The sequence below is a fragment of the Salmo salar genome, chromosome ssa08 (genome assembly GCF_905237065.1).
Source record: "Salmo salar chromosome ssa08, Ssal_v3.1, whole genome shotgun sequence".
NCBI classification, from domain to species: domain Eukaryota; kingdom Metazoa; phylum Chordata; class Actinopteri; order Salmoniformes; family Salmonidae; genus Salmo; species Salmo salar.
Genome location: NC_059449.1, coordinates 17,850,432 through 17,867,257, shown reverse-complemented (window position 1 = coordinate 17,867,257; position 16,826 = coordinate 17,850,432). Strand labels below are relative to the sequence as shown.

General features: G+C 45.6%; 1 protein-coding gene and 1 long non-coding RNA gene across 4 annotated transcripts in view; one reads left to right on the top strand and one right to left on the bottom strand.

Annotated features, from left to right (window-relative positions):
- mxd4 (MAX dimerization protein 4) overlaps positions 1-16,826 on the top strand; it is a 39,733-nt gene that overhangs the window by 17,087 nt on the left and 5,820 nt on the right. For all 3 annotated transcript variants that reach the window (XM_014209608.2, XM_045722896.1, XM_045722897.1), the window contains 2 exons: positions 10,475-10,589; positions 13,559-13,721. In XM_014209608.2, coding sequence (XP_014065083.2) covers positions 10,475-10,589; positions 13,559-13,721 — 278 coding nt within the window. The remainder of the gene's footprint in view (positions 1-10,474; positions 10,590-13,558; positions 13,722-16,826) is intronic.
- Positions 6,294-12,626, bottom strand: LOC123744199 (uncharacterized). Its single transcript, XR_006770792.1, has 3 exons — positions 12,288-12,626; positions 10,436-10,562; positions 6,294-7,543 (listed from the first exon to the last, which is right to left on the bottom strand). It is a non-coding gene; the product is annotated as an uncharacterized lncRNA (long non-coding RNA).

Below are 16,826 nucleotides of genomic sequence, written 5' to 3'. Positions count from 1 at the left end.
CATCGTAGGAGATTGTGTACCCATTGTGCAACCCACACAATACTAGTCCGATGATATAATATCCATGGAGCCCCCACCACCTCTTTCTCAGAAACCCATTCTTATACTGACGCTGAAGAGAGGAGAGAATTGGTGCTTTGTGCCAGTGGGTTATGTGTTATTGGGTGTTAATCATTGACATCGGTACAGTGTGTATGCAGACCTGTAGGCCCATTCCACCGTGTGTTTATTGAGTTCACACCGCCTGTCCCCACGAGTCTGTCTGTCTGACTCCAACCTTAGCTGTCATGCAACTCAGGACAGGAGGGACATTTCGAGCGTTTCCTTGCACTTCTTATATAATTACATTACAGACTGTTGTTACAGCTTTCGAAAACGTGCATATTTAGTTTGGGCTATCCTAACTTTGAAATGATACAGAGATGCACACCAAACCATTCTTTAACTTTTAGATGTGTGTATTATTGTGTATTGTTAGATACTACTGCACTGTTGGAGCTAGGAACACAAGCATTTCACTACAGACAAGCATTTCGCTAAACCTACAATGACAACCTCTAACTATGTGTACATGCGACCAATAGCATTTGAACCACATCATTTCATAGAACACAACTTGCGATCGATCTCCAAACTGACATTTGATTTCTCACACTCCTTTACTCTCACTCGTCTCCTATTCTCTATTCTCACTCGTTCTTCTTTTCTGGCGCTTTGTACACTACGTCTGCTTTGTACGCGACAGAGGTACACTACGTGACCAAAAAGTATGTGGACACTTGCTCGTCGAACATCTCATTCACTTATTTGAAGGTGTGTCCATGTACTTTTGTGTATATATAGCGCGTGTTGAATCAAAGGTGTTTTTAATGTGACATGCTTTAGTTTCAGTCACCCCAGGGCTAGTTTCAGTTTTGGAAAGAGATAAATGAAACTAATTGCAACAAGGCATTCCAATAGACATGGAAATACTACCAACGAGTGAACAACAATAAACCTGTTGTTTTCTATGGCAACACAGACAAATCAAAAAGTGTGTGGAGACTTAGGCATTTCCTGCTGAAGTAGGCTAATTCAGCTAGCCACGTTGACCGTGTCGCTCACTCCTTGGCGTACACTGTGTTGTTTTGCTAAGTTGCTGTGCTTGACGCAGGTTTCAGTCGCTTGCGTGCTAACGACGGAGCCTCGTGACTCATAGCCCTTGTTTCTGTGGCCAGGTCTATGTGTGTGTGTGTTGATGGGGGACTATTGTGTCTCTGTCTCGCCTCGCACAGTTGTCACCATACACACACACACACACACACACACACACACACACACACACACACACACACACACACACACACACACACACACACACACACACACACACACACACACACACACACACACACACACACACATTCTCTCAGTGGGTGTGTCGTCCTCGCTGACAGAAAACAAATAAAGCCTGACTGTCTGTTCCAGAGAACTGACATTTCATATCTGAAAGGAAATCATCTCCCTCGGTCCTCTGTCTGCCTGTCTTTTATCGCTCTCCTTCTTTCTTCACATCTCCATTATTCTTTCTTTCTCTCTCTCTCTCTATCTATCTCTCTCCCTCTCTCTCTCTCTCTATCACTCTCTCTCTCCCTCTCTCTCTCTCTCTCTCTCTCACTCTCTCTCCCTCTACCTCTCTCTCTCGCTCTCTCTTTCCCTCTCTCTATCTCTCTCCCTCTCTATCTCTCTCTCCCTCTCTATCTATCTCTCTCCCTCTCTATCTCTCTCTCTCTCTATCACTCTCTCTCTCACTCTCTCTCACTCTCTCCCTCTCTCTCTCTCCTTTCTCTCTATTATCATACAGTGCATTGCGTGCAGTGAAGTTGTGGTAAAAAGTTGATGGGTAAACTCTTATCGCCAGTGGCAGTGAGTAAAGCAACACACCCTATACTTTCAATGTGTAAACTGTCAAGCAAAAGAAACAAGTGTGGAAACTGTGTTTACTTACATCTGCCCTCCACTACACCACTGATGGCGTGGGCTGTGTATCTCACCACAAAGCCTGTTTCACATGAGACGACTGTCTCTCTCTTCTTGTTTTTCTCTCCGTTCTGCTGTTTCTGAGGACGGTGCGGTCGGGCCCATCAGATCTCTTCTTCTCTTCTTTCTCGTTAATGTAAACATGTGTGCCTGGGCAGGGGCTGAGGACCAGAGGGTGACAAAGAGAGAGACTGATGAGGAGAGGAGGGCTGTGTTCTGTGTTGTGTTCTGTTTCTGCTAGCCCCCAGGCTGAGACTGGATCCCTTCTTGTCCCACTTCCCCTCTCTCTCCTTTCCTCTCTCCTTTAGACCCCTCTCTCTCTCTCTTTCTCTCTCTCCCCTCTTTCCCTCTCTCTCTCTCCCCTATTTCCCTCTCTCTCTCTCTCTCCCCTCTTTCCTTCATTCTCTCTCCCCTCTTTCCCTCTCTCTCCCTCTCTCTCTCTCTCCATCCCCTCTCCCTCCCCCTTCAGTCTGTCTGTCTGGTTGCCAGATGTGGAACCATTCACCATGCTTGGCAACCCCAAAATTCCACCAACCCACCATGGCGATACGATACAGGCGATCCAGCTCAGGCCCACTTACACCACCCACCCTACTTGAAGTAGAGTAGGCTAACACCACGGGGCCATTTAGAACTACTTAGGTTAAACGTTTTGCGGCTTTTAAATGAAGCTTTTAAGAGGTTTTTTTTTTCGGAGTGCGTCGTAATGTCATGACCCATATCTGGTAAACAGCTTAGTATCAATTTAAAGGGAATGAGGCTTCCATTTTTTGTCACCAGATGAATCGGGGGTTCTGTTTTGAGTTGAAGTGGTCAGAATTAGGAACAAAGAGGATGGTGGAGTATATTTTCCAGAGGCAGTCAGACTATGTTCCCTCCTGTACTGGACGTTTAGCTCATGTCTTTCTCCTCCTCTCTTATCCTTTGAACAATGTGGACGTCTCTCTCGGTCTCTGTTCGGAAGTCAAAACAGGCGCGTCAGGCACGGCAGGGTGGGTTTTTCTCCTTCGGCCAAACATGACGAACCAAGTTAGCCTGGCGAGCGAGGGGAAACATCGCAGCAGTGTTTCTGCTGACTCCTGACCTTTACTAGAACAAACAGGCTTGGTCCAGCGCCAGGCGCAGGCGGGCTGCTCGTTCCTCCGCATCCACGGGTCGGTGTGTGTACGTGTGTGTGTGTATTTATGGGCTGTTGTCATTAAAAAAGACATAACGTAAAGCAAGCAAAGCACAGTGAGAGGACCTACCAGCATGGTAGGGTTAGGCTAGTGGGTTATGTTGAGTAGGACTGATTAGAATGTGGACACAGTGTTCTGAAGGAAGGGAGTAGGGTTAGGCTAGTGGGTTATGTTGAGTAGGACTGATTAGAATGTGGACACAGTGTTCTGAAGGAAGGGAGTAGGGTTAGGCTAGTGGGTATGTTGAGTAGGACTCATTAGAATGTGGACACAGTGTTCTGAAGGAAGGGAGTAGGGTTAGGCTAGTGGGTATGTTGAGTAGGACTCATTAGAATGTGGACACAGTGTTCTGAAGGAAGGGAGTAGGAGATCGCTTTTCCCGGTGAGTGCTTTGTGTTTGGCATTAAGCCTTTGCTTTGTGTTTGGCATTAAGCTTTTAAGTGTATGTGTGTGTGTGTGTGTGAGTGAGTGAGTGAGTGAGTGAGTGAGTGAGTGTGTGAGTGTGTGAGTGAGTGAGTGAGTGAGTGAGTGAGTGAGTGAGTGAGTGAGTGAGTGAGTGAGTGAGTGAGTGAGTGTGTGAGTGTGTGAGTGAGTGAGTGAGTGAGTGAGTGTGTGAGTGAGTGAGTGAGTGAGTGAGTGAGTGTGTGAGTGTGTGAGTGAGTGAGTGAGTGTGTGAGTGTGTGAGTGAGTGAGTGAGTGAGTGAGTGAGTGAGTGAGTGAGTGAGTGTGTGAGTGTGTGAGTGAGTGAGTGAGTGAGTGAGTGAGTGAGTGAGTGAGTGAGTGAGTGGACGGAAGGGGTTAGTAATTTTTGTTGTGTAATTCACAAAATGAACCATCCGACTGAGCCCAATCTCAGCAGCCAATGACAGCGGTCAGGTGGCTTCCTCATGGACGTGACCATGAATGGACCGCGCCTCTCGCCGTCACAACAGTCCAGAGAGCCAGCTTTACAGTCTTGTTACCTCAAACCCTTACAATCCACCAGGGCCCAACAGTAGAGGGACTATAGTCTATCCTAGAGACCTACAGCACTGCCTGGAGGCTAATAACCATTTATGAGCATTTATGAGTCTTTATAATCCATATTAGAGCCTTATGTCACAAGCCCTTAGACTCACTACAATGTCAACCATAGATATTTAGACATATTTAGATATAGATATTTATATATATCCTTTTTTTCCCCCCTGATGTTAATACAGCCGTGTCTGTATGCTACCATACCTTGATATGTTTCCATTCATACAGGTCGTTAGGGGGAAGTGGTCCCAGACCGGTTTGGCCATAGGTAAATATGAGCACCCTATAGTGTGTTCAGATCAACCAGTTCTCTGTCATGTCTGCTGTCTGGATCATCAAAGGGTCCTATTCACAGGAACATAAAAGGGGATACTATTTTCAAGCCACCCTGATGAATTGGAATGAGAAATGTGAAGTAGCTCGGTCTGAACGTTGTGTATCGGGAACAGAATGAAATGGGCCTCCTTTTTCATGGGCACTATTGTGTGTGTGTGTGTGTGTGTGTGTGTGTGTGTGTGTGTGTGTGTGTGTGTGTGTGTGTGTGTGTGTGTGTGTGTGTGTGTGTGTGTGAGAGCCAGGCAATCTTGATAAATATTGAGTGACCAGGGTCAGGTTTAATAACAAACATAAGTAAGTAGCAGCAAGGATTTGTCAGGGAGGGACACTCACACACACACACACACACACACACACACACACACACACACACACACACACACACACTGCGAGGTTTCTGGAGCGAGGAGACCAGGCATGAGAACAACTGGTTCATATGCGAGGTTGGGGTCAGAAAGAGAGGGAGGAAAAGTAACATCTAATAATCATCTACTTTTTAAATGGGGGGGGGGGCTAAAATTAGACATTTATTGAAGAATGACATAGCGGCAAACTCCATCCATCATCTCATCCTAAAATACTTTACTTTTTCTCTCCCCCTCCGAGTTAGGTCTGTGTTTGCCTGGTATGAGGTGTCCAAACAGAATATCTCTCTGTTTCACTGCTGTTGTAATAGTGGTAAACAGAACCTGGTTTCAGTTCAGATCACTTGGGACAGTTAGGATACTAAAGGCCAGGTCTCTGTGCAGGTGTGGATCTGGAACTGACTCCAGGTAAATAAACAGTGGTAAATCTCCAGAGGAGGATTGGAGGAGGGGGATTGGGGAGTATGTTTTTTCATACAGCCTAGATGGTTGCCCATTGGCTCGGGTTACGCTCGGATGATGTGTTCGCCGAGCCCTGCCTAGTGCAGCTGAGCACACGGAGCAGATTTTTCCAGCCAGAGGAGAAAGTAGTCTTCCACCACCACCAGATCGGACCCCAGCCACGGCCCTCGGCCTCCTTCCTGCCCGCTTCCTCTGGCCTCCCCTGGCCTGGGTCCAGCTGCTTCATGTGGGCTGGGGAGTGGGGAGAGTGGGGCAGGTTGGAGGTGGTGGGGTGGAGGCCCCCACCAACCCCTGATCCTCCTCTGAAGACACTTGTTCTCATGTGGGGTGGAGGGTGTGGAGGGTGTGTTGGTGTTGGCAGCCAGGGTGGGGTAACGTATTAGGGGGGGAGACGAGGGGGGGTAGGCGCCCCCTTGGGAGAAATAGGAATGAAAGCGCTGGAGCACTTTCACACGGCCCTTGTTTTCAGCTGAATTCCTGTCTGCACCTGCAAGATGTTTTTGCTCGACTATTTTTATAGGAATGTTGTACGTTTTTCTGAAGACCACAATGATTAAACACACTGAAGTGAAAGATGCCATTCTAATTGAGGTTAGGGGGGAATAACGATGTTTGATGTTGGGGAGAGAAGATGGCTGCTAGTCTAACGGTTCACCTTCTGTTGTCTGGGTCTTACTGACCTCCTAATGGACTGGGCTGGGAGGAAGAGGGTCTCGCTTCCTATAAAACACAGGCAACGCCCTGCCGTGAAAAAGAACAACTAGCTTGGGATAAGTACAAGGACTCCGTGTGTGTGTGTGTGTGTGTGTGTGTGTGTGTGTGTGTGTGTGTGTGTGTGTGTGTGTGTGTGTGTGTGTGTGTGTTTGCAAGCGTTCGTGTGAGTGTGTGTGTGAGTGTGTGTGTGTGTGTGTGTGTGTGTACATGCACATGTGTGTGCGTGCAGCTGTGTGTGCGTGTTCACAACAGACCCAGGTGTGCTGGGCTCCTCAGCCAGAGAGCTAGCAGCCTGTCTGTGATTAGACTGATTGTAATGGAGGGATGACCTGAGGACAGACTGGAGGCAGTCTGCAGTTAGAACCAGTTTACTGTTCACATGGAGAACTGGAGGAGAGGAAGGAAGGAAGCCTAGCTAGGACATAGAAAGGCTTCATGCATTATCCTAGAAAACATAAGGCATTTTATTTATTTTGTATTTCACCTTTATTTAACCAGGTAGGCTAGTTGAGAACAAGTTCTCATTTACAACTGCGACCTGGCCAAGATAAAGCAAAGCAGTGCTACACAAACAACACAGAGTTAGACATGGAATAAACAAACGTACAGTCAATAACACAATAGGAAGTCTATATACAAGTCTATATATTGGACAAAATGGGATAAAAGTAGCTATGAAAAGAGTTACACAAACTGACTATAGGAGTAGTATATAATAGGAGTGGAGGATCTGATCCCACTAGGACACAAACTGACTATAGGAGTAGTATAGGATAGGAGTGGAGGATCTGATCCCACTAGGACACAAACTGACTATAGGAGTAGTATAGGATAGGAGTGGAGGATCTGATCCCACTAGGACACAAATTGACTATAGGATAGGCGTGGAGGATCTGATCCCACTAGGACACAAATTGACTATAGGAGTAGTATAGGATAAGAGTGCTCGGATCTGATCCCACTAGGACATAACCAGTGTTGAGTCAATAACAGTAGGTTTATATCAATTTGCATCATGCAGAAACCTCATGCAACTGGTTTCTGTTCTCTTCTGCTGCAGTAACATGCCACGCTGTCGGACACAGCCCATATCCAGTGTAGCGTCAAGTACTTTTACATTTGTTAATTTTACCACACATCACTCAAGCGACTGTCATCAAATTATCGAGTGCTTTTCTGTGTTGACTGGTGTGGCTGTGGTTAGGTGGTCATTTTGGGGCGTTGGCATCTGGGGCCCCTTGGGTCAATGGTTTTTTTCTCTCTGAAGGCCGTACACTGCAGTACAATATACACACAGAGCGGCCATTTTGGTTCTGAAGATGCCTTGGCCGTGTGACATGCCCCTCAGTTTTGGGGGCGGTCGACTCACGTTACGACGTCTTTCTTAGAACACCTGTGTGGGTTTTTCTTGGCCAGCGTTGCCATGAGTCTGGCAGGATGAGATATAGCCTGGAGAGAGTAGAGGAGACAGTAAAGGCATAGGCCCTGTGATATTTAGGTCAGTGTGTCAGGCTAGGCTGTCAGGCCCTGGATATGTGTAGCCCATGTCGTGACCAGTTTGGGACCGACACTGTAATAGCAAACCAACCTGCAAATAAACTGAACATAAATTAGGCCAAGTCATTTCTAAGCTTACGACTGTAACATACATCAAGGTACGATCTCTCCTTAACTGTTGATTAAAACATGCATCAAGATAATATCTCTCCTTAACTGTTGATTAAAACATGCATCAAGATAATATCTCTCCTTACCTGTTGATTAAAACATGCATCAAGATAATATCTCTCCTCAACTGTTGATTAAAACATGCATCAAGATAATATCTCTCCTTAACTGTTGATTAAAACATGCATCAAGATAATATCTCTCCTTAACTGTTGATTAAAACATGCATCAAGATAATATCTCTCCTTAACTGTTGATTAAAACATGCATCAAGATAATATCTCTCCTTAACTGTTGATTAAAACATGCATCAAGATAATATCTCTCCTTAACTGTTGATTAAAACATGCATCAAGATAATATCTCTCCTTAACTGTTGATTAAAACATGCATCAAGATAATATCTCTCCTTAACTGTTGATTAAAACATGCATCAAGATAATATCTCTCCTTAACTGTTGATTAAAACATGCATCAAGATAATATCTCTCCTTAACTGTTGATTAAAACATGCATCAAGATAATATCTCTCCTTAACTGTTGATTAAAACATGCATCAAGATAATATCTCTCCTTAAATGTTGATTAAAACATGCATCAAGATCATTTCTCTCCTTAAATGTTGATTTCATGTTTTATGGTGGTGGAGTATCATCTCTAGCATATTGCCTGAGCCTCGTTCATTCATCCCTCCATCATCTCTTCATCCCTGGCTGGTCATAAATGGTCAGCTTGTATTCCTGCACCACCTCTCCTCCTCTCCTCCCCCCATTGTGAGACCAAGGCCCCCACATTATTGATGTTTGATTACCCTTTTCAATTTGCAGTTTACAATACATTTTGGGTGCTCGTTAGCGCGACCGTTTGCTCACGAGTTGCCGTAAAAGGCCCCGGCCTGCATCCCAAAATGGCACCCTATTCCCTAGATTGGGCTCTGAAAAAGTAGTGCACTTTGTGCACTATGTAGGGAATAGGGTGCCGATTGGGACGTAGGCCATCTCTTTGGCTCTCCTGCTACCAGAGGCAGCGCTCAACACAAGCATATTGTCCTCTCTCTCTGTCTCTCTTTCTCTGTCTCTCTCTCTGTACAATGACATAATGTGACAGAAAGCACACGCACACACTGAGGCTGTCGGGGCTTATGCAACCTGCATGGCTGTGTTGTTTGGACAGGCCATTAAACCTGCAGAAGGAGTGTGTGTGTGTGTGTGTGTGTGTGTGTGTGTGTGTGTGTGTGTGTGTGTGTGTGTGTGTGTGTGTGTGTGTGTGTGTGTGTGTGACACCTGCCCTCGACCCTCGCCGCTCTCTCAACACACTCTGTCCACAAGCTTGAGTGTGTGGGAGCGTGTGTGTGGGGATGTATGGAGAATAGAAAGTGGATGTGTGTGTGTGTGTGTGTGTGTGTGTGCGTGCGTGTGTTTTGCATGTGTGGGTGTGTGATAAGAGCAGTTGGGGAAGCTGGGTGTTATAGAGTGTAGGATGTTCACCGTACAACGTAGAGAAAAACGGGGCAATTCAAGAGGGTGCGACAAAATGAATGTCAAACACTAGTTTTCTTTGCCCTATGTCATTATACAGTACATAGAATGAATCATTAGATTGTTCCCTACAATATTAAAACCTTAATATACTTGTTCTTGACAGTGTTGATGAAGTAAGAGCGTTCATTTGCTGGGACAGTTGCTAGTTTAGACTGCCCCGCTCTTGGTTGTATCTCTTCCATATTTGGTGTTGCGGGGTGGTACCATTTGGAGGTGTTGCCGCTGGTTGGACCAATCAAAATCAACTTGATATCCTTGGCTTTCATTGTCTATATTGGCGATCAATCTATGTTGACAGGGGACGTTTCAATGGCAATTTAAAGGGAAATACTCTTTGTAAATAAATATATATTTACTCCCTATTTAGTTTTGTATTCAACAGATTTCATGTAGAAAAAGCCCATGTTTTCACTCACGAACCTGCAGCCACTAGTTAGCTTGTTAGTTGACGATCGACGTCAGCGCCGTTCTGCCCTGGAGCAGCGCCACAGAGTTCTATGGAGCAGTGACCACTTGTTGATCATGCCTGTGCTGACATTCCCTTCACCGTAAACATGCTACATTCTCAGAGTGAATCGTCTGTAACGTTGGAACCACATATGGTAGAGACATGGGGTTTGGACTATTGTTTTTCTGACGGAATGAACATATTTGTATAAACCTTGAATGAATTCATTATTTTATGGGTGAACACCCTATAGAGTGCTGACGGAATATGAGACACTGCCCTTTGTCATGCATATAGGAAGGGTTTGCATTGCAAATGCGCTAGGATGTCATTTCTCTGCCCCGGATTTGCCAGTGGTTGCAACCAGGATGTGTATGCTCCCTGCGTGTTTCACTTTGACATGATCCCCCCCCCCTCCCACCATACCCCACCTGATAAGCATTGTGGTTGAGTTCCAGATGAAAGTCGGACATGAAAACCAACAGAACGGTCACGTGATTCGGATCGCTCTCTAGCGAACCTCTGCCATCTACTCTCCCTTCCCCATCTCCTCTCAGTCTCTGCGTGCATTTGTGCCCTTTGTGTTTCTACCACACAGATGACTTCAAAAGGATCTCTCTACTTCACCTGTGTTGACCCTGCAGTGTAGGAGCCTTTCCTGTACGTGTTGCTGACTCAACTCACCTCCTCACCACTCTCCACCTCTGGTTGTTTGTGTTACAGACGTGCCAAACTACGGCTGTACCTCGAGCAGCTGAAGGAGCTGGTTCCTTTGGGTCCGGACAGCAGTAGACACACCACACTGAGCCTGCTGAAAAGGGCCAAGATGCACATCAAGGTATCACGACCACACAGAGCCACAACCAGAGCCACACTGAATGTTAAATGCAGCCTTCTAGAATTCTAGAATTGCCGTATCAGGGACATCAGTGTAGACTAGAATGAATAACTAGAATGAACAAAATATGATGTCGCCAAACTTGGTGGTGTTTTGGAAGATCATTCTATCGTTTGTAATTCTACGGGCCACAGACATAATCTTATACTGTAACTCCAGAACAACGGAAACTGAAAGTTCTTGAACGTCAAATCACAAAACCACAGGCCTTTGAAAGGGTGTACTGTAATCATAATAAGTCATAATTATGCCACTGGGCCCAGTCGGACTCCAGAGGTGAATAAATTATTGCATTGGAGCTTTTCCTTTTCTTTTTAAAGGACCCTAGAGAGTTACCCACTGGCAGACAGACAGACAGGAAGTAGGTCAGGAATGTCTCCCTGTCCTCAGGAAGTACCTCCTGATCCTACCTCAGAGGCTCAGAGCTCAGCTGCTGTTTCCTGAGTCTCCCTGCACCGGCCAGGCACTTACTCTATCTCTCTCTACATCTTTCTTTTTAAGTATCTCTGTCTCTCTCTCTCTCTCTGTCTGTCTCTCTCTCTCTCTCTCTCTCTCTCTGTCTCTCTCTGTCTCTCTCTCTCTGTCTCTCTCTCTCTCTCTCTCTCTCTGTCTCTCTCTCTCTCTGTCTCTCTGTCTCTCTCTCTCTCTCTCTGTCTCTCTCTCTCTGTCTCTCTCTCTCAGTCTCTCTCTCTCTGTCTCTCTCTCTCTGTCTCTCTCTCTCTGTCTCTCTGTCTCTCTCTCTCTGTCTCTCTCTCTCTGTCTCTCTCTCTCTCTCTCTCTGTCCTCTCTCTCTCTCTCTCTCTCTCTCTCTCTCTCTGTCTTTCTCTCTCTCTCTCTGTCTCTCGCTCTCCTAAAATAAGAAAACATACTCTAATCTTTCAGAGCCGTTAAGCCCTAAAAAAATGGCTAGCGTGCAACAAGTTGCATTCCCATTCCCCAGACCAGGGAAGAAAAAAAGCCCCCTTGCTCGTTACAAATGATATGTCAACAAAAGAGAAACTTTTAGAACATCGAAAAAAATCTGGACTCAGATGGGGATGATTTTCAGATATGCGGTCGAACGTTATAATTGGATTTGGGGTTGGCTTTGGGTCAGCCCCCCTCTACAGTTCATTACTTGTTGCAGCTCATGTACACCAAGTGACAACCCACTGAGCAAAACCGGATTGAATAAACGTTGTTTTAATGTCCTTTCGACCAAAAAATGGTGATGTCATTGAATCAGCGTGGGAATTTACACTTTTTCACCCAACTTTTAACCTAAATGCAATGACATGGGGACATTTTTGTTGATTTCACGTTAGTTGACAACTCAACCAAATGTAAACCAAAACTAGATGTTGAACTGGCGGTGGGAAGCTTAGTACGGTCGGTAAACAGGACCGCAGAAGGACCGTTACAAAGGGAAGTGGATACTCTTTTTTGTACCGCTACGAAACCGCAAGCGCTACAACATTGTTTACTTCCTGCATTAAAGGTACAATCTGAAATTACAGCGGATTGAGTCTTGAAGAATATAACTTCATCGATGAATTTGGGATGGGTTCTGTTTCTCTAACCAGGTCCCTCAACTTTATATCAAACCAAGTGGCAGGGCTGTACTTTAGTTGCAAAACGAATTCCAGTTTGTGTCTTTACCGTTGCGATGCAGTAGACTTCAGACGGTTACAGTCTAGTTCTCCACAGCTGTTGCACGGACTGTGTGGGTGAGAGCGCGTGGTCGGTGGAAAAACCCTCTTTTAACTCTTCACATCCTGTTTACGATACATAGGCCTGTCCTCTGGTGTACTGGTGTTCTAATATCTACGGTTTTAGTTTGGTTAGTAGGAATCTCTAAAAGCACGGGGTTACAGCGCTTGGTTCATTTTCTTGTTCTTCCCCTGTTTAAAAATCCCTTGGTTGGAATTGTGTCGCAATCTGGGTAGTGTGTGAGTAATATCTGCCGTTGGGTCAGCTGAAGTCATGTTGCTGCTATGGTTTCACTTCCTTATTATAATCACTAATGTGAGAACATGCACGTGTGTGCGTATTGCTCAACCTCCAAACAGCTGAGTTTGAGCTATCAGAAGTAAATCTATATGATCATATGAAGAATGATTTCAGTTAAATCAATAACTCGTGAGTGCAAGCACATAATGAACTCACAAATATTCCTTTTTTTTTTTGTATTCACAGTGTTCCATTGTTGTTCCTAATAAAGACTCCATCAAGCGTCAGACCAGAGTTCAAATACTATTTGAAATATCTCAATTACTTTCACATACATTTGAAATAAGCATTCTGAAACGTTGTATTTGAAAACACAAGTAGTTGAATATTTTAATGGATTTGGAAATACACTTGGATAGTATTTAACAATTCTCAAAATACACTGACTAAAATACACTCCCGTGCATTTAACCCAGGTATTTGAAAACAGTGTTTGAAATAAGTATTTGAAAATACTGTCAAATACAATTTGGTAGACAATTTTTTTTTTTTTTTTACAAATGACCATTCAAATTCTCAAATAAAAGTACTTGTTTTGGGCTGTGTATTTGAAAATACTGAAATACACAGAAAAAGTATATTAAATACCAGATACTCAAATACACATGTATTTGAACATGTCTGTCAAGTGTAAAATGTGTGTTTGCCCCAATGTCATTCTAAATGTGTGTGTGTGTCCCAATGTCATTCTAACTGTGTGTGTGTGTGTGAGTGTGTGTGCCCCAATGTCATTCTAAATGTGTGTGTGTAGTGTGTGTGCGTGTGTGTGCGTGCGTGCGTGTGTGTGTGTGTGTGTGTGTGTGTGTGTGTGTGTGTGTGTGTGTGTGTGTGTGTGTGTGTGCCCAATGTCATTCTAAATGTGTGTGTGTGTGTGTGTGTGTGTGTGTGTGTGTGTGTGTGTGTGTGTGTTCCCCCTGTAGAAGCTGGAGGAGGCGGACAGAAAGGCTCTGAACACCAAAGAGCAGCTCCAGAGAGAGCACCGCTACCTCAAACGACGTCTGGAACAGCTGGTGATGCCTGGAGGCGTGGAACGTACCCGAACCGACAGCCTAGGTTCCACCATCTCCACCGACTCAGAGCAAGGTACGCTGGGACACCCGCATGACACACAACATACAAGGTACTCAGAGCAAGGTACGCTGGGACACACGCTTGACACACGACATACAAGGTACTCAGAGCAAGGTACGCTGGGACACGCGCTTGACACACGACATACAAGGTACTCAGAGCAAGGTACGCTGGGACATATGCATGACACACAAGGTACTCAGAGCAAGGTACGGTGGGACATACGCATGACACACACACACGCTGCTCCCTGAAGCCTTTAGTAACCTATGAATGCGGTTTTCATTTATCCTTTGACCCCCCTTTGATTTAACAACTGATGTGGGGACTCTTTAGGTCAAGTCAATGACCGTAAATGAACTAATTAGTGGTCGAGGGGAGCGAGAACTAGCAGCACTGCAGCTCTTGAGTAGAACACTCAGTATTTTCTAGCACAGAATTCATCTTTTCCACAAGATATAGTATGTTACAAACATCACCAAACAGCACCAAACAGCACCAAACAGAACCCCTATACACCACTGCATTACCTTAGCCAATGATCTACCAGTACCAGTGAGCCAGTTTGCCACAGTAGGAAAATGTGAGTTATTATGTGGATTATAATTCATTTATATTTTTGTAGGGTTGATACATTTTTTGTAAGGGGAAATCAGGTCTGAAATTACAAAGTGGAAATAACAAACTTTAGAAGCCTTTTTAAACCTCAAATACACCACAGGTATTCTCCTGCAAACAATAGTTCTCCTGCAACAGGGTGATCAAATTAAGAGCTTACATCTGTACAGACACACAAATCCCTATACTGTGTATAGCCACTGATCCATACATAATGCGAACAGGTCACCGACCCCATCTGTATATAACCAAGCCAAGTTATACAGACCGATTCTCTATATTGTTCGCAGCTTCGTTAAAGCCACTGACTCGGCTTGGGGGGCCCTGACCTCTTCACCTGACCTGATATAACCGTTCCTTAAAACAGCTGAATAGTCCACTGAACCACTCCTTATCTAGCAGAAGCACTGATCCACATGTAATGGAGATCAATACTATCCACAGCTTCAGTGCAGGACTCTGCCTGACCTCCACCTCTACTACATAGAGTGGATACTGCCCTGAAGCCTCCAGGCCCTTGATACAACCTAGTTCCCTCTACCATGCTCTAGTCTATTGTGATGCCTCTCCTTCCCTGCCTGTTCTGGACACAGTGTTGACTTGATGGACTCCTATAGTGCTTTCGCCTACACCTCAATCTGTACAAAGCCTGAGAGAACTACTGGCCAGTGTATTGCTCTGTACACACCTGCAAACACACACACACACACACACACACACACACACACACACACACACACACACACACACAATGCCCCTCTCGACGCCTGGTGAAGACCACACACACCTGCTGGTTGGTTTAGAGGTCACGCCCGGGTGTCAAGGTCAAGCTACTCTGCTGCCACTCACACAATTACTAAACACAGAAGCTGTAGCTAGACTGGAGTCGGGCTGGAGCTAGACTGGAACTAGACTGGAGCCGGGCTGGAGCTAGACCGATGCTAGACTGGAACTAGACTGGAGCCGGGCTGGAGCTAGACTGGAACTAGACTGGAGCCGGGCTGGAGCTAGACTGGAACTAGACTGGAAGTAGGCTGGAGCCGGGCTGGAGCTAGACTGGAACTAGACTGGAGCCGGGCTGGAGCTAGACTGATGCTAGACTGGAACTAGACTGGAGCCGGGCTGGAGCTAGACTGGAACTAGGCTGGAGCTAGACTGGAACTAGGATGGAGCTATGCTGGAGCTAGACTGGAACTAGGCTGGAGCTAGACTAGAACTAGGATGGAGCTATGCTGGAGCTAGACTGGAACTAGGCTGGAGCTAGACTGGAACTAGGATGGAGCTATGCTGGAGCTAGGCTGGAGCTAGACTAGAACTAGGATGGAGCTATGCTGGAGCTAGGCTGGAGCTAGACTAGAACTAGGATGGAGCAATGCTGGAGCTAGACTAGAACTAGGATGGAGCTATGCTGGAGCTAGACTGGAACTAGACTGGAACTAGGCTGGAACTAGGCTGGAGCTAGACTGGAACTAGGATGGAACTAGGCTGGAACTAGGCTGGAGCTAGACTGGAACTAGGATGGAGCTATGCTGGAGCTAGGCTGGAGCTAGACTAGAACTAGGATGGAGCTATGCTGGAGCTAGACTAGAACTAGGATGGAGCTATGCTGGAGCTAGACTGGAACTAGGCTGGAACTAGGCTGGAGCTAGACTAGAACTAGGATGGAACTAGGCTGGAACTAGGCTGGAGCTATGCTGGAGCTAGACTAGAACTAGGATGGAGCTATGCTGGAGCTAGGCTGGAACTAGGATGGAGCTAGACTGGAACTAGGATGGAGCTATGCTGGAGCTAGACTGGAACTAGGATGGAGCTAGACTGGAACTAGGATGGAGCTAGACTGAAACTAGGATGGAACTATGATGGAGCTAGACTGGAACTAGGATGGAGCTAGGCTGGAACTAGGATGGAGCTAGACTGAAACTAGGATGGAACTATGATGGAGCTATGCTGGAGCTAGACTGGAACTAGGATGGAGCTAGACTGGAACTAGGATGGAGCTAGACTGAAACTAGGATGGAACTATGATGGAGCTATGCTGGAGCTAGACTGGAACTAGGATGGAGCTAGGCTGAGCTATAAGGGGCTGGTGCTGTTAAAGATGCCATGTCTGCTCCTTCTGCTTATTCCAACTGAAGTTCATTTAAATTAATCCCTCAAGGTTTTTGTATGAAACTCTCAAAATGACCGTTTGTTGGGCGATTACATGGATGGCTTCTCTCGAATCATATGACCACGTTCCAGCCATTTTTTAAAATGGGAACCGAGTTGACCAAGCTCGATGGCTGCGTTTGCACATGCAGTCCAATTCTGATATTTTCTTTACTAATTGGTCTTTTGACCAATCAGATCAGCTCTGAAAAATATATGATGTGAAAAAAATCTGATGTGATTTGTCAAAATACCAATTAGTGGAAAAAATGTGAACAGTATCTCTCCTACTTGGCTCCTGGAGGCCCCTGGGTAGGAGACGGGTGTTGTTGTTTACTGATCATGAGGGTG